We start from the raw sequence: 23592 nt of genomic DNA, 5'->3' as shown, positions 1-23592 counted from the left end.
TTGTTCACTGCATGCACTGTGGAGCTGGGCCTCACTACCCTGTGGTTGGCACCCACAGAGCCTACAAATGTCTGTTTTGTGTATAATGATACAGCATCCCACTGCCATTCTTACTGTGGGAAAGGGGGTCATCTGGCACGAGAAGTCATGTTTGCTCTGTAATGTTTACTGATCTTTTTTCCACCCAACATTTTAGCCCTTTATGTCAAATATGATGTCTTATGTCTTATACTCAGGTTTGTTGTATTTTGTGTTTCTTTCTTGGAAAAATTGAGCAGTCCTAAAATGTTAGATGGTAATTAGGAATCATCAACTAATATTGAGTTTCTCCCCAAAATTTCCTGTATAAGCTGAATGTTTAAAGGAGAAACTAATTTTTTTCTGTTAAACAAATGTTAAATATATTTCCCACAGAAACCCTACTACTTGCTTCTGAGCCCAGAATAGTAGGTATAGCAGAGAGATGACTGAATTAATAATACTTTCCACCTGATACGATTATTGTGGTGATTAAATTAATACATATAAAGAGCGTAAAAGAGTTCCTGGCAAAGAATCAGTGCCCAATAAATATAAGCTAGTTTTATTACTTTTCTTTCTATATGTAAAATGAGAGAGAAAGAAGGAAAGAGGGAAGGAAGGAAGGAAAGAGGGAAGGAAGAAAGGAGGGAAGGAAAGAAGGAAAGTGGGGAGAGAGAGTCTGAGGCTGGGGAGTGCAGGAGGAAGAGAAATGGGAGTGCTCTAGGATTCTAAACAGAGGCCAAGGTGTGATTGGCTGGGCAAGAAGCAGAGGTCAGAGTAATGAACGGAAAACCCAAGGCTGAAAAGAGTGTCAAGGAAAGAAGTGAGTTAGTCTAGTAAGGGTTAGCGTTCAGGAAGCAGAGAACGGGTGGGAATGGGGGAAGTAGGAATAGGAATAGGAGAATTGATTTACGTCACCTGAGGCTGATAACAGAACAGCTTCATTTGTCTCAGGATCTGCACTACTCCTTTGAAGGGCCAGGCCAGTCACAGGTGAGGTCCTGAGGGCTTTGGGACCCGCTCAGAAAAAATGCCTGCAGGGAGTGGGAAGGAGGAGCTTTGGAGAGAAATGATGCTTTGGTTTCTGATGACTTATCAATTAGATAACTGGGTTTGTTTTCCTCACTACCTAGAAGTGGTGAATATGGACAAAAGGACATATGTGCTAAAAGAAGCAGGAATCCGTTTTCTAGTGGTTCTAGTTGTGTATTTTCACAATTTGATGAGTTTGGGCTTTCTCTAATATGGTGAATGAATTATAACCATTCCTCCTAGTTTATTAAATGGTTGTAGTTTTCAAAGTTTAAAGATTTTGCGGGGGGGAGGGGTGGCCTCGTGGTCGATGGTTAAGTTTGCCCGCTCTGCTTCGGTGGCCCAGAGTTTCACCAGTTCAAATCCTGGGCGCGGACATGGCCCCGCTCATCAAGCCACGTTGAGGCAGCGTCCCACATCCACAACTAGAAGGACCCACAACTAAAAATACACAACTATGTACTGGGGGGCTTTGGGGAGAAAAAGGAAAAATAAAATCTTTAAAAAAAAGATTTTTTTTTAAGTAAGAGGAACTTGCAAATGGTAAATTAAACTTACTGTATTTTATGAAGTAAAGGAAGTCTTTCTGCGTTGTTTCAGGAAGGAAAGGCAGTCTTTCTACTTTGTTCCAACTTTACATCACAGCAAGAGAAATAAGTACAAATCTTTCTGCACTGTGAGTCTCTATTCATCTCCATCAGACTATTCAGAGGAGTGGAAAGGGGGCCTGCCAAAATTTCAGAGACCTGGCCCCAACCGTTAGTCCTACTGAATCTAATCTCGGGGAGTGAGTTGTGAAAGAGCAGGTGGCAGAGGTCATGGAAATAAGCAAATGAGTTCCCCTTGTGGCTGGTGCACCCTAAAGTTTAAGAACCACTGATCTGGGCCAATTGTCTCGTGAATAGAATGTTTATTGATAGATACTTAAGCATTGCTCAAAGAATTAGAAATAGTGGCATTGTGCATTTTAAATCAGTCTCTCTCTTTTGTTTGAAAATTTCTAAATTTTCTTTCAGGCAGTGAAGTCCTTTATGTTGATTGTATAAATGTGTATGGCAATTATAATTTAGCTCATTACCTTAGAAAGGAATAATTACCCTGACAAATGATTTCCAGATCATTTTTACTGGTCTGAAAAGAGCATTTTTTGAAATAATATTCTTCTTGTACTTTAATTGTGAAATACATTATGCATACAAAGTAGAGTATATGTGTATGTGCATTTTAGAGAAAAATTTAAAAATCAAGCACCTATGGGCTCACCTTCACCTTGAGATATAGAACAGTTCTAATTCCCTTCAGGCTTTCTGGGGACCTCTCCGATATGTCTTCTTCTTTCTCCATTAGCATAGATAACCATCTCCTGCACTTTCCTTTAATCATTTTTTGTTTTTGTTTATAGTTTTACTGTCTATGTATTTATCTGTAAAAATACATCTAGATTGCCTTTTTTTACTTTATATTGACAGAAACATATTGTATTTGTACTTTTCTGACTCAATATTATGTTTTTTGGGATTTATCCATGTTGCTATATAGCCCCATAGTTGGAATGTACCACAATTTATCTATCAATTTTATTATCCTCATGAATTCTGACTGTTTACAGAGGTTTTGGTTTTGGTTTTGTTGCTTGATGCAATTACAAATGTTGTTCTATGAACATTCTTTGCACGTCTCCTGGTTCACAGGTATTGTGTTTGGGGCATATATCTAGCAAGAGAATTGCTAGCTCACAGGATTTGTGCATGTAATAGTTAATGCAAATTGTCTTCCCAATACAGGTGAACCAACTTACTTGATAGAAATGTGGGTCCCCAGTGCTCCCCATCCTTTCCAGTACTGGGCTCCCTCAGAACTTTGAGTTCTGCAATTTGGTGGATGTGAAAGTATATTTCATTGTAGATTTAACTTACGTTTTCCTGATTACTAATGAACATTTTCTCATATATTTACATATTTATATATTTCATATTTTGTTCTATGAAATGTTTCCTCTTGCTTTTTATCCACTTCTTTTGGTCTTTTAAAAGATGATTTATAGGATATTTTTAAAATATTTGGTTATATATTTTACAAATATCTTCTCAGAGTTTGAGTTTGGGGCTTATATTTTTAACTTCCTTTTTAATACTTTGGAGAAACAAGCTCTTAATATAGTTGAGTGTATCAATATTTTTCTTTTAGCTTACTATTTATTATATCCTAAGAAACCTTTGCCTCTCTCAGGTCATACAGATATCTTCTAAAAATTTGAAACTTGTGACTTTCTATTAAAGCATGACATCTGTCTGGAATTAATTCTGAGTGCAATGTGACGTTGGACTCCGGATTATTTTTTCCATTTTGAATTACCTGCTCTTTGAATGTTTTGAATAAATGTATTTAAGAGTTTTGGAGTCATTCAGGTTTTCTATTTGAGTTATTTTTGTTGTTTTGTTTTTCTAGGCATTTGCTGATTTCACTTATTTTGAAATTTATTGGTATAAAATTGTTTATAACATTCTTTTATTTTTTGCATCTGCTCTATATGAAATCGTGTGCTCTTTTTTATTTCTAAGATCATTAATTTGTGTCTTCTTTTCTTTATATCAATTAATCTTCTCAGAAGTTTGTCAATTCTATTTATCCTTACAAAAGACAAACTTTAAATTTTTAAAAAATATTTTCTATTGTATAGTTTTCTATTTTAATTATTTTTCTATTATATTTAATAATTATTTCCTTCTACTTTCTTTGAACTTTTGAAATGATTAGCTCATGGGTATGTAACGTTTTTGTTTTTTCTTTTTACAATAAACGTTTAAGGCTATAATTTCTCTCTAAGGACTTCTTCATCTGTACCAAACAAGTTCTTACAATTCTTTTCCTTATTATTCAGTTTCACATATTTTCTAATTTTATTTTGATATCTTCTTTAGAAGTATTATAAATAAAGAGAAGTATTGGCTTTAATTTATCTTTTTGTCATTAATTTCTAAATTTTGTTGAATGGTCAGAGAATATGGTATATATTATTTAGGTAGTTTGGAATTTATTGAGTTCTATTTATTATCTGGTATTTTACTGATTTTTAAAATATTTCATGTGTGTTTGAAAGGAAGACTTACCTCCATATTTGGTATGCGCTGTTATTTATGGCCATTAGATCAAGCTTATTATTTATATGGTGTATCATTTTACATTCTTTTATTTTGAGCTATCTTTGTATCTTTGGTCTGTCTTTCTATATTGGGTATATATTTTATAAATGATACATAGCTGGATTTAAAAAATTCAGTCTTAGAATCTGAGTCTTTTAATGTATAGTTTAATCAATTCGCATTGATTGTGAGAACTCATGCATATGGATTCAATTCTGCCATCTTATTTATTGCTTTCTATTTGTTCCATTTTTTTCAAGTTTCTTTCTCTTTAATCTTTTTTTGCCTTCTTTTTGCTTCGGTCCCTCCCCATTCTATTTGCATGCTACTTTATTCTGTCTACTTTATTACTAGTAATTATTACCTATTATCTTAATTATTGTCTTTCCTGTCTACTGAAAAATAAAAAGGCCTTTTGTGTTGTTTTAACTCTATTTCCAACTTTACAAAATAATTATTGTATCTTAGTTTTTTTCACATTTTGGATATTTGTAGAATCAATATTTGTTTAACTTACACTACATATTTACAGATTTCTTGTATGTGGTTCTTTCTTGCATCTCAGACTCTCTACCTGGGATCATTTTTTTTTTTTGCCCCTGAAATATATCTTTAAAGATTCTCTTGGATAAGCTCTGTTGGTAATAAACAATCTCAGTTTCAGTTTGTGCAAAAATGTCATTTGCATCATTATTGAAGATAATCTCATTGAATATAGAAGTTGTTATTTTCTCTCAGTTCTTGAAAATATTCTACTCTCTTCTCACATCCATGCTGCTGTTGAGAAGTTGGTTATCTGACAACCATTCTTCTATAGGCAATCTATTTTTCTCATTAGCACCTATTAATTTCTTGTCATATTTGGATTTCTTCAGTTTTATAATGATGTCTCCAGATATTTAATTTTTTAATTTATCCTGTATGTGATTATTTGAGCTTCTTAGACCTGAGATTCTATGTCTTTTTATATTCTGAGGCATGTTCAGCCATTACGCCTTCCAGTAGCTTCCCTCTTCTCCATTTCTCCAGTGATCTCCTGGGGCCTTGATGAAGCTCAGTTGGCCTTTCCATTCTCGCTGTATGTCTCCTAACCACCCATTCACGCCTGCCCTCCTTTGTTCCTCTTAATTTCATTCAACTTCTTTCTTCAGATTTCTCTTTTGGCTAACAAATGCTTCAGCTGTTTCTCATCTGTCTCTGAAAATCTTCACTGAGTTTCTAACTTTAGTTATTACATGCCATTACATTTTTCATTTCTAAGAGTTCCATTTGGGTGCTTTCTCAAAGACTGGCCCATCTTAATAGTCTTTGATTGTTCACAACCTCATTTCAGTTTTTTATTTCTTTCATTATATTAACACTTACTTATATTCTTTTTCTAGTAATAGTAATATGTGGATTGCTGACCTGGCTCTCTAAGACTTTTTGTTTTTAAGTATTTTTTTCGTTGCAATTGATGTAATATAGAACTTTATCTATGGAAATCCTTTGAAGCCTGATTTAACGTGTTTTGCTAAAGGAAAGATTTAGGTCTGTTTCTGTCAGGAACTTGAATTTCCACCTGGGATCACTTTAAACTAAATTTTTGGCTTGCAGGAGTTTTGCAGTTTGTTAGGTAGAATCTATCCAGGTCCTAAATTCATGTGAATGCTCTTAGTTTGGGAAATCTCAAGAAGCAATCTTTCTACTTTTCTATTCCACCCAGAGCCAAAGCTGAGAAAGAAAATTTCTTTTTGCAGGCTGGGTATCCCCGTTTCTAAGAATCCAACATTTTCTTTTATTCAGGTGCCTCAACAGGAATTCAATTTGACTAACATGACAGCAATTGAGAATACGGATTTCTCAGCCTTACTCGAATGCCATCCAACAGATGGCAGAGGCCCTGTCACCCCTTCCTCTGGTCTGCAGCTTCTTAATTAAGAGGGGATTTTCTCATTTCCATTAGTCATAATGACTAGAACCATACACATTCATTTTTTTATTCAGCTGGCCATTTCCTTACAACTAATTGAAATTCTTTTAAAATATGAGAAAGTGTGGTTTACATTTAATCTGTAATTGTGTCTTAATCTTTCCAGGCCATTTAGAAGTTGGGAAAAAGGAACTATACCATTTTTTTTCCTACTTTCCTTCTTAAGAAAGATATTATGTAATTTCAAATATTTAACTTTATAGTTTATTTGATCTCAACAAATATATGACGTTGACTTTGAATTATGGATAAGAATTTTAAAATCCAAAAAATATACTTAAAATTTTTTTATTTTTTCTGATTATAAAAATTGTATATGCTCATTGTAAAAAATCTAAAGATGATAGAAAATATAAAAGAAGCAGGAAAAAAATGTTACTCAGAATGACGATACCTGGAGGCAATCACTGTTAACATTTTGGGATATTTCATTCCAAAGATAAATTCTTATAGTGTAGAATATAGGCTGTTTAAAAGTTGAGAGACTACTTGCCAAATATGTACACAGAATCACTTTAAAACAAAATCATAATTTATGTTAGAGGAAAAGGCAAAGCATAAGTGGCAAGTATGGGACTATATGCTGAATGAATATGGGGATAAAATTTTTTAAAAACCTAAAATGATAAACCATGATGTCAAATTTTGCCTTTGGCTCAGGAATGATATATTAACAACTGTTTCATGAGAAAATGAAAATCTTAACAAAATAAATATTGCACTTTATTGAAAGATTCTGGTTCGGAACAAATAGTTCAAAATAATGAATCAAAATATTAATATATGGAAGCATACACTTAAATGGTAATGATAATCTTAATTACACAGAATTGTGCAAAATACTGATGTGGGGAGAAGCAAAAATAAGTGTTTCAGAGATGAGCTACAAACAGATGAACTATTATGAAAAATGGAAGAAGATATAAATTTATAATGAAGATTTTTCTAGTACTTCATATGAAGAATTATTTTTAAAAAGGTCTTTTTATAAATAAACCATAGACTTTAAAAGTGGTCTCTAGGGTCAGTCCAGTGGCGTAGTGGTTAAGTTCACTTGCTCTCCTTTGGCGGCCTGGGGTTTGCAGGTTCGGATCCTGGGTGTGGACCTACACACTGCTCATCAGCCATGCTGCCGCAGCATCCTACATACAAAACATAGAGGAAGATTGGCACAGATGTTAGCTCAGGGCCAATCTTCCTCACCAAAAACAAGTCTCAAATAATATCTTCTCCAACACTGTTATTTGACAGGTGATGTAAGTGAAAGCCTGAGACAGTACATTATGTGTGCACAACTAGTAGTATCAGAAATGGGGAGGAGTCTGGGCAAATCCACACTGAGTCAGAGCCTGCTCCTCCTTTCCCAAGGCCAGCTCTCAAATGGCATTAGTGGCTGCCTAAGAAAGCATCTGCCTCTCTTCCATTGTTTGTTCATGATTGATTGCTTCCTTTATTCCTTATGTTTAAAAAAATTATTTTATAACATTTATTTATGAGTTTCTGTGAGGTAAGCGCTGTCATAAAAACTTTATGCACATTTTAAATTTAATCCTCACAAAAACAGTGACGTCTGGGTCCTAGTACCATTCTGATTTTTAAGTAAAAATACAAACATAGGAGGCTGGGCAACTAGAAAATGACAGCGCTGGAATGTGGATCAGATGCTTCCAGCATCCACATTTCAAATAAATACACTACTGAACAAATTTTGCCTCAATTTCAAAAATCAGTTTTAGGGTGTTTTGGGAGTACCAAGTCATTTTTAGCTTCTTAGACGTATGCCTGCGCAAGTCTAATCAGAGTGTCCTTAAAATTGCCCACGATTTTACATTTCGGAGTCCGAGATGGAACCTAGGGTGGTGATAACTGGGCGGAGCTCTTGGAGGGGAGGGTGCTGGTGGCACAGTGCCCCTCTGCCTGCCGCCTCTGTGTTCAGTTGCCGGGAGACTCTAAGCTTTCACAGGGCGCCTCCACATTCCAAATTTAACAGGAGGGTCACAGTTTGATGTATTTTATGTCTTGATTTACATTTACACACTTGCAATATATTTTATTTGGATACAGTGTCATACAGCCTGTCCATTTCAGTTATCTTTCTCATGCTAAATGAGCTTTAGAAAGTTTTCCTGTCTGGAATATAGCAACACTTAAAAAATTAAAACTTCGAAAGTAAATAAGTTTCTGAATTTTCCATTCGAAACATTTCCTTTTTTACCTAACTGTATTCTTTTTTGTTTTAGGCCTCATATTTTAAAATTGCAAACAAAAAATATTGTCTGCTTTTCCTGACCTGCCATCTTCTCAGTGTGCGTACCTCCCTCAGTGGGCTAATTTCATTATAAGAAGATTTGTTTTTGTGTTTCCTTGTCTATATCACTTCCCTATTTTGTACTGTTTATGATAAATGTTCTATCATATTAACCTTCATTTAATAACATAAAGCGGCAACCCATAGTGTCTTCTTCAGCAGCATAATCATACCAAATTACTCTGATCTTCATGAATTTCCAAACTTTCTTCACATAAGCCTTTTGGTCTCTAGGGTGTATTTTCACATTGTTAATTGAAATATTAGAATCAAGCATTTTATCATTTTCTCCCTTTTATTGTTGCATTTAGATATTAGGAATGCTTTATTTCATAATCCTGAAACATTTAGGTATTAGGAATGCTTTATCCATAACCCAGAAAATTCATATTTTGTATGTTTAATTTGTTTCCCCACTTCCCATGCTGGTTAGTATCATATCGGTAGAATTTATTTTTCCTCATTACTCAACTGGCATAATTTTTCTTTGAAACATATGTATTGGCTCTAAGGAACAATTACCTTCTTTTGGAATACATGTCTTCCTCTTTGGCCTAGTTGAGTTTTCAGACAACTGACGTTTATTGAGCTTCTACTCTGTGGCAGGCCTTTGGTAGTCACTTGGAGTTGAGGTAGAAACAAAGATTGTTAGTTACTGCTATCAAGAACTCGTTATATAATGAAAGAGACAGAAAAATAAATAATATAGAAATAATCTGATCCATGTGACACTTTCTAATGGAGTACAGTATAGCCAAAGAGCTGTGATTATGGGGAGGTTGGGAGTGGTCTTCCGCTGGGAGCAACCATGGATGGGAGTGTTGAAAATTAATTAGGAAGAAAAATGGGACTAGGCACAACAGGCAAAAGAAAAGAGCAGGTGTGAAAGGATGAAGCTTATGGTTATGTCCAAGGACTGGGGGATTGGAGCCGCTACTGTGGGATTAGAGTGTTGTCACAGGTGAAGCAAACAGAGTGGGTTATTAGGACGCTTCTTCACTCTTAACAGAAGCATGTCTGATGATGAGACCAACTTGCAAGAATTTCTTGTGTATGAGGTTGGGGACGGGCAAGATGGATGTGGATCAGCCAAGGGTCTTTTATTTTCAGAGGAAAGTATAACTCTGTGGCCAAGAGCAGTGAGTTTGGAGTCACATAGTCCTGGATTCGAGTCTAGCTCTGTGACCTTTGACAATTCATTTAACTTTTTAAAAACTTAATTCTTTGTTAGTAAAAGCAGAAAATAATAGTATGCATCTCTGAGAATAATTGTGAGGATTAAACGTGATTATGTATATAAATCTCTACCTAGGGTATTTGAGACTTAATCTGAACTCAATACATGTTACCTCTTATTTTTACCCCAACCCAGACTTCTTTTAGGGGCTTTATCTATCAACAAGGTGAGCCACAAGGAAATCTTTCCTAGGCCTGACTATAAAAGTCCTTTCTCATTTTAATATATTTCACTGAATAAATGAGCGGGGAAAGCAGAACCTATTTCTGCCTCAAAGGTGGGTAGACTCAGTTTCTGTAATTTTTATTCAAGTTGAGGAAAGTTTATGCTTATATATAATATTTCTGAGGACGTGAAAGGAAATGAAAGTATCCTTTAAAAGGCTGCTTTTATATGGAAGCAGGCATTTTCAAAGTCATCTTGTCTAGTCATATGAAAATATGAAACTAAAAACTATAACACATCCTAAAATTATTTACATACATACAGCACTGAAGTCTTTTATTTAATTTGGAAGTTAAAACAAAATCCTCACGTAAAAAGTCCCTGAAATTTTATGGACATATTCTTAGATATATCAGTTTAAGATGTTTGCTATTTAAAATGTGTAAAATGCTCGTGGACATTTTTTAAAAAAACATACCAAAGAAAGTCTGCTATCAAAGTTCAATTTCTACTCTTAGATAATTACAAAGAATTTGAAGATACGTGAAGGAAAGAAATCCGAAATGTATCTGTTCCCTTCCAATCCAGTTTAGAGTGAGAAGAATCATCATCACCTTTTGATAGCAATCCCACATGTTTGGCACTATAAAAAGAGTCATTTTCTCTAGCAGTGAGAGTTAACGCGACAACATGTAAACCACCCCTGGGAATTCTTTGTAAAATAAAACATCCTTGTGAGATAATTCAGTGAACAACAAGAGTTATAAACATACACACTCCCACATAAATTGCCATTTCTATGCAAATTAGCAATTCTCCCTAGAACATCAATTTAATGTCGAATGAAGTATAATCTTATGCTGTCGTAAGAATTAATGCGCTAGGCGTTTGCACGGAAGTTTGGGGCCATATGTTGTTTTTAACAGCTCTGGAAATTTTGTGTCTTTGATTCTATCAGATCAATCCCGTGATAAATTGACTGTCGTGTGCACGGCTTTAACTGTGGGTGGGGAAACAGTATAGTGGAGTGACTATGGATCTCTGGAGTCTGACTACCTAGTTCCTCTTTGACTTCAGCAGTAACTGGCTGTGTGGCCTTGGAAGAGTTAACTTACCACTCAGAGCCTTATTTTCCTCATTTAAAACAGAACTCCCACCCCAACTCCTTGAACTCCCATTAGCCTTCCTAGCTCTGATGTTCTTCCCAGCATCTTCCACACTGTGTATGTGAGTCCTGGTGTTTGCCTCCACCCCATTAGACTGCAAGGCTGGGGAGGAAGGCTCACCATGGCATCCTGTGCAGCACCTGGCACATAGTTGGTGCTTCATAAATGTTTCTTCAAAGAATAAATGAATCAATGTATCAAATGAGGATAGTACCAGCACCTCCCTCATAGAGTTGTAGGGTATCATGTGCTGATATACAAGCAGAGCACTGAGAACAGCACCCAGCACACAGTAGATGTTCAGTAGTCGTTAGCTGTTATTAATAGTCCTGAGGAAATTTGCTCGTAAAATCACGGGTATCCATTTTAGGACAAATCTCTATTTAAAATTCTTTTCCTTTTAGGCAATGAATTGATTGTAGCTTCCCTTTTGCTTGCTAAACTAGAAGACATCATCACTAAAAACATTGCCATCTTCCTGACAGTAACTTAGGCTGACCTTGCTGCATTGCGGGGAGAGATCAGGAGTTAGCTCCACCTGCTAAGACAATGTAGTCACTCCCTGAAGATAGAAGAGAAACTCAGGCCCAGTGGCGAGGGCATGGAATTTGAAGTGAAAGGTAATATTCTTATATTAATTTAGTTCCCACTTTTATTATTTAATGTAATCATTCATTTATGCAAGTTAAAAGAAAAAAGCAATTCTATTGTTACTTAACTTATGCAATTCAAATGTGCAGCCTCTTTATCTTGCTCTTTCCAAAGAGCAGGGACCTTGCTAACTTTGAGGCATTACAGAAGGATGCGCCTTCCTCTCTCTTTCTAGTCTGTCTTTCTAGGAACCTGTTTTTATCCTTCTAGTATCCCCTCCCTTCCGTTTCAGCCACTGAGTCATTCTCCAAGCCTAGCCACTCCATAAGCAGACGCCATTCTCTGCTGAGCCACCGAGGAGGTCTGATTAGACGTACCTGCCTTGTTCTTGCTGCCCTGTGCTTACCGCTCTGAGTCTCGTGAAGCTTGTCACGTTAGGACCTGTAGCTGTGGGTAAATCCCCGTACCAAGGCAGTCCCGAAAATGAAAACATTAAAATCGTCACTGATATGAATGGTTCCCTGAGTCTCAGAGGGAAGACAATTACAGATAGACCCTTCACAGAGAGATTGTCACTGTCCACTCTTAAGTCTCTTCCCCTAGCCTCATCTCCTTCAAGCATTTCCAATTGAAATATATTAATTCACTAATTTTACAAATAATTATTGAGCACCTATCATGTGTTCAACAATGAACAAGATAGTCATTCCCTCAATCTCATGGAGATTGAAGAGAAGAGTGATGGGAGTGTGGTTCCAATGACTGGAAGGTTGTCTCTCTTCTCTTCACCCTTTTACATGGAAGGCCCGCTTCTGAGAAGGCCAACCTGAATGCCTGGATCCTCAAAGGCATCTTTATCTTAACAGCTAACATGTGCTGTTGGTGTTAGAGTTCTTAGATATGTATATGGATATATATATATATATATGTATATACAAGAAGTAGTTTCTCGCTAATTAAACTACTTAAAGCTTTTAGGAGGAAAATAAACTTCAATCTTTTTTTTTTTTTTTTTTTTTTGAGGAAGATTAGCCTTGAGCTAACATCTGCTGCAAATCCTCCTCTTTTTGCTGAGGAGGACTGGCCCTGAGCTAACATCCGTGCCCATCTTCCTCTACTTTTATATTTGGGATGCCTGTCACAGCATGGCTTGCCAAGCAGTGCCATGCCTGCACCCGTGATCTGAAGCGGCGAACTCCGGGCCGCCGAAGCGGAACGTGTGAACTTAAGCACTACGCCACCTGGCCAGCCCCTAAACTTCGATCATTTTTGAAGCAATATTAAAATTTTGTTTTCTACACAGGGACCAGAAGATCCTTATCATCTACTTTGCAAAATTTAAGATTTTGCTCTTGAGTTTACGATTTATGGCTCTATTAGCTTGTTCTGGGTTAATCATATCTACTTTTTATTTTTTTAACCCTGTTTGATACAAAGTACTATCTTGTGTTCACATTTTTGAAATTTATTAGAAGAAGAATAAAAGGTTCTATTTGGCTGAACAATTTATAGGGGAGGAATAGTTTCTGACTCACAGAAGTTAAAAACTATCTACGAATATAGTTTTAAATGGTTGACAAAAATTCAGCAATCCAACATTGAAAAGGGATTATAGTTTCAGTGTGTGTTCAAAATAAAATACAATGTATGTGAGGATCTTGATTACAAAGAACCGTTGTAATATAAAGCATTGTTATTGCACTTAATAGGTATGAATACATTTAAGATTATCTCATTTTAGTTTTTCAAAAACATGCTCTTGTATTCTTCAAACAAAGAATAGAAGGATATATATCAAAAAGTTAGCTGGGGTTATCTCTAGGAAACAGAATTATGGGTGATTTTATTTTCTTTTTTTAATTTGTGTTCTAAATTATATGTAATGAATATTATGCAGAAATACATGAATTTGGTTATGAAAAATGAACTGCTGCTGTCCTCTCACCCAATAAAAATGGTGAATAATTTTTTGATAATGTTCATTTTTACCTGATTGATTGGAAAGGTAATATTTATGAGTTGTTTAAAGTCTAGTGTATATTATAAAGAATGAAGAAGAAAACTTTCAAAATGACTTTTATTCTCACCTCTCAGAAATAATAACTGTTAAGATAATGGTGATTTTTTTCCTGTCATATTATAAATATACAAATACACACAGTATATTTATATATAAATATGCACTTACATATATGTATGCATATACTTATATATGTGTGTATATCCCCATACATGTACATATTTTTTTATTCATCTAACATTATAGCAAAAATTGTCTCATGTTATTACAACTTCATATGGAACACTGCTCATACTGTACATTTTATGAAATTTTCTTCAGATTAATCTAGTCTTTTTCTTTCTTAATTGTAAGAAAAGAATAACCAGAAGAAATCGGCAAGTTGCTGAATATGTCTAGGTTGAGTATGCATTATCTTGCACTGGGTATTTCAATGGAATGCTTTGTAAGACGACAAAAAGTCATTCCTCTACACAATGAGTATATGTCTCACGTATAATTTAACACTCAAAATTGGAATGAGAAGTTCATACATAAATTTTTATGGTAGCCTAGATTTAAAAAATAGAGAAACCAAAATGGATTCAAAACTTTACAGTGTCATTCATTAAAGGGAATAATTGAAAGTCTGATGGTCAGTTTTTTTTTGCAATCTTATTCAACAGATCTTGATTTTATTTCATTCTGGACAATCTGCGAGAGTTTATTGTTGATGCATGTTGGACTTCTTCAGAGAGGATATAAGTAGGGTTCGTCTCATTAACTGGTCTCTCATTTCCTGCATCTCAGCGCTTCATAAATCCAGGTGCAGGAAACGGTTGGCGATGGTATGGGCAATGCTAACACTGCCTTAGCAACCCTCAGAAGAGTTTACAGTAAAAATGTGTAGGAGAGCAAGAGGCAAGCTTAGTACTTTCTGCCCTATGGTCATTTTCTCCAGCGTTGCTCAGTTCCTTTCTTCAGGGTTACACTGATTGAAGGATGGATGGACTTCATTAAGACAGTCAGGTAAAGAGTGCAGCAGATAGATTACTGGCCTTGAGATACAAGCCATTCCCCTCTTCCCCCACCAAAAAAGCAAGCTAGGCAGGGATTAATTCAGTCATTAAATCGGGCAACAAATATTTGCATCTACTATGCAAACAAATATATAACGTCTTATTATGTCTACTTACACACATATTGAGCATCTACTATGTGAAAAGCCCTATTGTGTGCGCTGGAGATAGAGAGATGAAAGAACTAATCGCCTGACTTCAAAAGCTTGCATTTTAGATGGATGCGCAAGAAACAGATAAATACATGATATAATTTCAGTTAATTATAGTTAAGCTTAATGGCTTAAGCTGTGATAATGTTATGGAAATATACCACACTAAGATATACATTGTTACTGCACACTGCTTCTCAAACTTCAATGTGTTTCCAAATCACAGGGGATCCTTTTAAAATGCAGGTTCTGATTCAGTAGGTCTGGGGTGGAGGCTAGGAGTGTGCATTTCTAATAAGCCGCTGGTCTGAAGACCACACTCTGAGTTGCAAGGTATAGTACCATTTCTGTGTAGCAAGTTTGACTAAGAGGTTGGTAGGAAAAGGTGCCTTAAAGGGTGGTTGGCAATGGAATAGAAGCAGGAGAGGGGAAGGGTAGGCAAAAGGAGAAAATACAATAAACAGAATGGAATGAAAATGCAGGTAAAAATGGAGCTCACAGGTCATCGAAGACAGCATGCCCTTACATAGACTTTGCCTTTGAACTATCCTTGCATGTTATGAGCTAAAATTAGAAGACTAAGTACTGAGAGTAAAATATAAATATACATTCATGCTAACGTCTGAGAGAACTTTAGCTGATAGAGTTTGTGCAGTAAGAGTGCCAGGATAAAAATGGGAGTATAAGACAAAGTGGATTATTTTCTTATTACTGGAAACCAACATCTGCTTGGCTTTATTGAGTATATTCATTTTTATATATATTTGTTAGGTCAGAAGTTTTATTATTAGCATTATTGTTTTTCTTTGGAGGTAGGCTTGAATGAAATATTTCTTATTTTGTGTCACTTATAATGTGCCACAGACAACAAAGATTGTTTAAGAATGTTGAGGAGTGGACCAATGGCTGGTAAAAATTGGCAAAAATTACATCTTTGTACAGTACATTTGTTTCCTTTATCTCTTGGAGAAATATCTGTTTACTTACCTGAGTGGTGGTGTGTGTTGTGGTCTTTGGTATGACGTTAAAACTCCAGAAAAGCGTGCCAGCTTCTGTACTGCCTGAAGCATACTTCTTACAATCAGCTGCATTGTGACTATAGAATCATTTAGCAAGATTATAAATTTGACAAAAACAATGGTGTTCAGTGTTGAAATTCCAGGGGAATGTTGCAGTCCTTTCTAATCATAGTTGGATATACAAACTGAGACAGATTGATTTAGATATTTTGAAAATAAAAGATTGACCCCTTATTATGTAATGTCCTTCTTTATCCTTGATAATGTTCCTGACTTTGAAGTCTACTCTGTCTGAAGCTAATACCACTAGCCCTGCTTGGCTTGATGAGTGTTAGCATGGTATATTTCTCCATCCATTTACTTTGAATCATTATGTGTATTTATATTTGATGTGGGTTTCTCGTAGATAACATATAGTTGGGTCTTGTTTATTGACCCACTCAGACAGTCTCTTTTACTTGGCCCATTTAGACCATTGACATTCAAAGTGCTTATTGATATAGTTGGATTAATATCTACCATATTCACTACTGTTTTCTATGTGTCCCCCTGTTCTTTTGTTCCTGTTTTTGTCTTCCACTTGTGATTTTAATTCATCATGTTTTATGATTCTATTTTATCTCCCTTCTTAGCATATCAGTGATACTTTTTTTTTTAACTTTTTTTAATTGTTTTCCTAGAGTTTGCAATATACGTTTACAACTAATTCAAGTCCACTTTCAAATAACACTATACTGCTTCACAGGTGGTGTGAGTAATTTATAATAATAAAATAATCCTAATTCTTCCCTCCCATCCCTTGTATCATTGCTGTCATTCATTTCATTTATATATCAACAGATATAAGCATATATATGAGTATTTGTATAAGATATATATACATAAGCATACATAATTGAATACATGTTGCCACTATTTTGAACAAACTATCTTCTAGATCAATTACCAAAAAGAAAAATATAATAAATGTTTTTATTTTACCTTCAGTTATTCCTTCCTTTTTTTTTTCTTTTTTGGTGAGGAAGATTGGCCCTGAGCTAACATCTTTTGCCAGTCTTCCTCTTTTTGAGTGAAGAAGGTTGTCACTGAGCTAACATCTATGCCAATCTTCCTCTATTTTGTATGTGGGACACCACAGCAGGGCCTGATGAGCGGTGTGCAGGTTCACACCTGGGATCTGAACTCACAAACTCTAGGCCACCAAAGTGGAACACACAAACTTAACCACTAAGCCACTGGGCTGGCCCCCCAGTCGTTCCTTCTTCAGTGCTCTTCCCTTCTTTATGAAGATCCTAGTTTCTGACCTATATTATTTTCCTTCTCGCTAAAGATTTTCTTTTCACTTTTCTTTCAGGCGGGTCTACTGACAACAGGTTATGTCAGTAGTTGTTTGTCTGAGAAAGTCTGTTTTCCCTTCACTTTTGAAGGACAGTTTCACAGGGTACAGAGTTCTGGCTTGGTGGTTTATTTCTCTTACACTTTAAGCATTTCAGTCCACTCTCTTCTTGCTTGCATGGTTTCCCAGGAGAAGTCAGATACAATTCTTTGTTCCTCTATGGGTAAGGTTTTCTCCTAGCTTTTTGAAAGATTTTTTTTCTTTGTCTTCACTTTTCTGCAGTTTGGAGATGCTAGCCGTAGGTGTACTCTTTTGAGGACTTTCCTACGTGTCCTTCTCTGAGCTTCCTGGATCTATGATTTGGTATCTGACATTAATTTGGGGAAACTCGCAGTTATTATTGTTTGAAATCTTTCTTCTGTTCCTTTCCGTCTTTCTTCTACTTCTGGTATTCCCATGATGCATGTGTTACACCTTTTGTAGTTGTCGCACAGTCCCTGGATATTCTGGGTTTTTTCGGTCTTTGTTCTATTTGGTTTTCAGTTTTCAAGGATCTATTGATATATCCTCTAGCTCAGAGATTCTTTTTTCAGTCATGTCCAATCCACTAATAAACCCTTTACAGGCATTCTTCGTTTCTGTTGGAGTGTTTTTAATCTCTAGCATGTCTTTTTGATTCCTTCTTAGGACTTGTGTCTCTCTCTGCTTACATTGCCTACCTGTACTTGCATGCTGTCTGCTTTATACATTGGAGCCCTTAGCACACGAGTTGTTTTAAATTCCCAGTTTGATAATTCCATCATCACAGCCATAGCTGGTTCTAATGCTTGTTCTCTCTCTTCAAATTGTGTTTTTTTGACTTTTGGTATGCCTTGTAATTTTTCTTTTTTTTTGATTTAATTTATTTTTATTTATTTGTGTGTGTGTGTGTGTCTGAGGAAGATCGGCCCTGAGCTAACATCTGGAACAATCTTCCTCTGTTTTGTATTTGGGACAACGCCACAGCATGGCTTGATGAGCGTTGTGTATGTCCACGCTTGGGATCTGAACCTGTGAACCCCGGGCTGCTGAAGTGGAGTGTGAGAATTTAACGACTGCACCACCAGGCCAGGCCCTTGCACTTTTTCTTGATAGCTAGACATGATGTGCTGGGTGAAAGGAGCTGCTGTAAGCAGGCCTTTAGTACTGTGAGGGTGAGGGGTGGGGGCAGGGGAAGCCTTCTAGGAGCCTAGGATTAGGTCTCAGTGCTTTAATGAGTCTATCCCTCTGGGCTGCAAACCTCACGTGAGTTTCTTGGGTTTTCTCTCCCCCTGAGGTGGGACAGGATGGCCACATGGGCTGCATTTGGGGATTTGTCTTCCCAGGGCAATTAGACTCTCATAAGACCCCAGCAGGTTAGGCTCTGGTTCACTAGTTTCCCCTGAAGGCGGGCCTTGTTAAGAAGAACGCTGTTCTGGGATATTTCAAAATGTTTCCATATCGGTGCCTCCTGCAAGAAGCAAGAGGAGAATTTTCTCCAGTATGTACTGTGGGAATCTGGTCGAGCTCCTGGATTAGAAACTGCATTATAAACAGTGCTTCTGTGGACATTCATGGAGATAAATCTTTTGTACATCTATGATTATGTCCTCAGGGTAATAAAATGCTCTTCTTGACCTAATACATAAGAAATGAGTAGAAGACATCGTGGACTCTGCCGTGGTGGAACCACTCACACCTTCTTTTCAGACGTGTGAGATGAAATCAGTCTCCTTGTTCTTTCATCGGTTCACAGAGTGGTTGAGCCAGTGCTACGCATCCTGTCACTGTTTTGATTTGCGTGCTTGGGGTTGAAGGGAGAGAGTGAGACTGTTTATGAAAGTGTTTCAAATTGTTAGAGAAATAAGGCCGCTTTTCATTTCATTTCAAGCAAGACTAGGACTGGGGAAACCTGGAAATCCCAGGTGCTTTCATAAGACAGAACTTTCATGAGACAGAACTTTCATAAGACAGAAAAAAACCCAAACCACACTTCCTCTTAGCTGTGGCATGGCGACAGCTCCTCCCTAGAGGGTGTCTCCTTTGTTACTCTGCTTTTCTGATAGAATCTCTGTTGCCTTTGGTTCTTCCTTTTCATCCTGTCAATATCCCTTAGCCAAAGACCACTAGGAACACACCTGTACTTGAACTAGTTGGGTGTTTTGGTAGTTGCAATGAAGAGAGAGCGCACCGTGGAGAACTATGGGGCATCTCAGGAAGAGGGTATTAGAAAGGACATATTGTAGGATGTAAGCTTGTGTTAAGTGATTTGAGGGTGGATTCAAGGAAGCAGGGCTTTGCTATAGTTTGCTTGCTGTCAAAAACCAGGGGTAATTTTATGATTTTGGTATATTAATGACTCTTCTCAAAAAACAGGGCAACCAACTATTCCAGTATGTTTGAGACAAAGGGAGTTGCTGTCACCACATTTTCAGTACCCAAACCAGGAAAATCCCAGGCAAACTGGGAGGAGCTATTTACTCTACCTAGAAGGCAAGAAAATGAAAAGAGGCAGAGACTGGAATTGGTAAAGAAGCAATGTCACTCACAGGAGCCAGCATTTGAGATCTTTGGTCGTTTTTGTGATTTGGCAATGTTCACATGTTTGCCTCAATTCAGACGTGATTACAAAGTCATCTCATCTCTGACTCGATGCCCCATGGAGACAGAGTGGCCTTTTCTGATGCCAACGTTCTGTGAAATTGTTGATGTTCAGTAGGAGAACGCCAGGCCAGCTCCTAACACCAGGCCATCAGTGCCAGGCCAGTTTCCAGCTCCTGGGAGCTGCTTTCCTTTGTTCTAATTCCCTTCTTGGGGATGTGAGGGATAGTTTTGGGGTTGGCATAAGAATTTACAGCTGTGGCCGTCTTGAGCTTTGGTTTCAGCCACATTGCTTCTGTGCCCTAATGAATTGCTTTGGGCTTTCAAACATTGAGTAATAAAAATATTATCCACCTCTCTTAACACAACTTTTTTATTTCCCAATAGAGAAAAATGTTTTAATGGTTGAGATTGCCAATGAAAATAATCCATAACCAATCTATAAATGAAAATTTGGGTGAGTTTATTCTGAACTAAAATGTGAGGACCATGGCCCGGGGCCTTTCTTCCCAAAGGAAGAAAGGGCACCAAAGAAGTGGGGTGTACAGAGTGGTTATATACCCACAAAGAGGATGTTTCACATATGATTGAAATGTCCTTTTACAATAGTCGCGAGACTGCTCTGTCGGCACAGTGATTGAGGGACACAGCAGATAGGTCTGCTGTCTCAGTTGACATAGCAGGGTGGCAAGTCTGTTGTCTCGAGCTGGGTGGTCACAGGTGAGCTCAGCAATCAGCTCCTAGCCTAATGAAAGATACTTATCCCTAAGGAAATGCCAATGTGGGGGGAAGTTGCACCTTTATCTTAAGGCCACTTGTTCTTGCCACAGGAAATGTTTAAAGCAGATATATAATGCGTGCTCAACGGCCATAGTTAGGCCCTTTTGGACAAAACAAAGTCAGGCCGAATTAGGTTTACACCAAATGGCTTCCTCATATACTCCAATACATCCTATTGCTTGCCATTTCTATTTGTCCAGATCAAATGCTAAATCACTAAATGTTAATACAAAAAAAATCAAATACTATTTCCCCTTCTTTGAGATTCAGAATTCACATTAGCATATTTCAGTGTTCTTAGTAATACTGCAAAAAAGAAACCCAAATTACTGGATATAGGACACTCTTTCACAGAACACATTAACATTTTGATGAACACTAATATTTCACTATTACACTAGTGTTTTGTAGAAATACTAGTTTATTGTGATTGTCTCCTAGTTATGCTTTTTGTTTTAAAAAATTAGAAATCTATGTAAAGGGTAAATAATTGTTCTGATTTAAGTTGTTCTGATTTAAAATGAAGCAAATTTTCTTAATTACAGTCATTTAAAAGAGAAAGTTTCATGTTTTTCAGATTTACTGCTTTAATATTAAGAGAAAATAGTAAATGGAGGTTGCATTTTCTTGGGGGAAACATTTTACTAGTGGATGAATAGATTATCATGTAGTTGCTTTAGTTTGCCACTAAGGTTATGATACTAGTTAAATTGAGAAGCATTATTTTAATTATTGACATTAGTTCAATTATTTCAGCTATCTTAAACTCAGTTCAGTTGTCCTATATGTTAATTCACTCAATTGTTCAGCAATTAGTCTTTATAGAAATGGAGGAAATAATATGCCTTTGGCTGTATTGTAATCTACATTCATGAACTTTTCTCTAGGTTGTAAGGACTACCTGGAGGTCGATATTCCAACAGACCTAAGAGTAGAACATTCTGGGAAAATAAGTGAGAGAAAGGAAATTGAAGAATTGTCAGAAGCTTCCAGAAACACCATACCACTGGCAGTGGTGCTTCCTGCTGAAATTCCATGTGAGGTCAGTAAAGATGCCTTGTTATGTAAGTGGCCCTATTGTTTTAAAGGATATTGCATTTCACTAGAATGTGAGCTCCAACATAGCTGGCGTCTTTATCTACTTTGTTCGTAGCTGTATCCTCAGAACCCAGAAAAATTTCTGCAAGTAGTAGGCATTTGATACATATTCATTGAATAATTGAATATTGGAGAATATATGAAAGCTTAATTTTGTCAAATGTTACTTGGCACGTTGCAAACAAATTTACAATTTCTATATATATCAAGCTACTTAAAAGAAAGTTGGATTCATATTAACTGGATCAAGGATTTTATTTTCATAAAAGGAAATGTATTCTGGGATAGAATTTGAAAATACTTATTTTTTAGAACCACCAGTTTCTCACTATATAACATGTATTAAAGGCCTACATTTTTAAGTGGAAATATCATAGGAGTTATAAGAGCTCGTCCTTTGGGGAATAAAAATATAATGTGGGGTGGATTTCTGAGAAGGTGACTGAATGAATACATGCTGCTGACATTTCTCCCTCCTGTCTTCGCTGGAAGGAACCACTAAAATCAGCCTATGGTGCCGTTGACCTGAGTCTCAGGCTCCGTGGTCTCCAGATAATAAGAGATGCAGGGAGCCTTGGGAGCTGCGTGAGAGGGTCCTTCTGGGAGAGGCGCTGGGTCTCCCCGGCTGTCTGCGCCTGGGGCTGCACTGGAGGTGGCGTAGGGAGGGAAGCCCGACCCTGCTGTCCCCGCCGGCCTGGGGGAGCTAGCTGCACGTTCTGTGCAGTTGGGCCAAGTTTAATTCCCTCACCCCCGGCCCCGTGCCTAGGCTGGAGAATCCCTCTTTTCAGCTGTTACGCTGTCGGTTCAGAGGAATGAAATGTTCTCTGACACCGCCTTAGACACCCGAGGAGCTGAACTGCGCAGGTTTGAGGGAGCCCACGCTGACGACCAGGCAGAGAAAAGTTACAGCCCACTCAAAGCACTCGGGGCTTAGGGAGGACGCTCAGGCTAAACGGTCAGACCAGTGGTTCCTATGTAGTCAGGAGCGATGGAGGAGGCAGAAATCAACAGAGAAGACCGCAATGAAAGGGAAACGAGAGCTGTCTTCAAGTAGGTAAACTCAAAGCAGAAAAAGACAAAAGAATCCTCTGGAACTAAAAATAGCTCACCAAGAATTATGCAATAAGTCTAAATAGCTGCTTTTAAAAGATCTGCAACAGTAAAATTTGAACAATATAAGTTTCTTATTATTGAATTTTCGGAGAAATCAAAATCCAAAAATTAAACCCACTGCCCCCCAGGCAGAGAGCTCACGCCGGCGGCTGGTTAGGATCAGCGTGCTTTCCACAGCAGCACCACGGGCTGTCTTTAATTGACATGGATATAATTCTTCCAGACCCTCGGATGTTAAATTATTTTATTTTCAGATCTCTCATCAGTATCCTATTTTTTAATCAATCCTAAGGGTTGAAAGGTCATCCCAGAATGTTTTAGCACCGGCCTCACACCTTAAAAATTCAAAATAAGCTAATCCCTGGACCAAAAATAGTTATCTTAGTCAAAACCTCGTGTTCTCAGAACCTAGATCTCACTGCAATCTGAATCCGTGTGACAGTTGCCAAGCACCACAGGAAAGATCATCTGTATCCAGAAGTGAAAGTCACGTTTCAGATTTGCCAGCTCGCCTTCAGTCTCTGCCAGTTGTCTGAAAGCACAACGTTTGAGCTTACTCATTTCTGAGGTCTTCCAATTTGTGGGTGAATAGAGATGCCTTAAGAATCAGCCTCTTCTCCGAAGTAGTGACATTTGAGACTTCCCTGCCATCTTACAAAATCCAGAAATTTACAGTACTGTTACGACCAGTCACCAGGTCTTATTTGAGATGTACCTTTTTCACACCCAGCATCTTCAAAATCTCTGTTTCCCCTTGTAGTT

General features: G+C 37.1%; 1 protein-coding gene across 5 annotated transcripts in view; it reads left to right on the top strand.

Moving 5' to 3' along the window:
• The window catches only part of BANK1 (B cell scaffold protein with ankyrin repeats 1), a 314872-nt gene that overhangs the window by 49814 nt on the left and 241466 nt on the right, over window positions 1–23592 (top strand). For all 5 annotated transcript variants that reach the window (XM_044766386.2, XM_044766385.2, XM_044766384.2 and 2 more), the window contains exon 3: window positions 21507–21661. In XM_044766386.2, the coding sequence (XP_044622321.2) occupies window positions 21507–21661 (155 nt within the window). The remainder of the gene's footprint in view (window positions 1–21506; window positions 21662–23592) is intronic.

The sequence above is a fragment of the Equus asinus genome, chromosome 3 (assembly GCF_041296235.1).
Source record: "Equus asinus isolate D_3611 breed Donkey chromosome 3, EquAss-T2T_v2, whole genome shotgun sequence".
Taxonomy (NCBI): Eukaryota; Metazoa; Chordata; class Mammalia; order Perissodactyla; family Equidae; genus Equus; species Equus asinus.
This window is presented reverse-complemented; position numbering and strand designations above follow the sequence as displayed.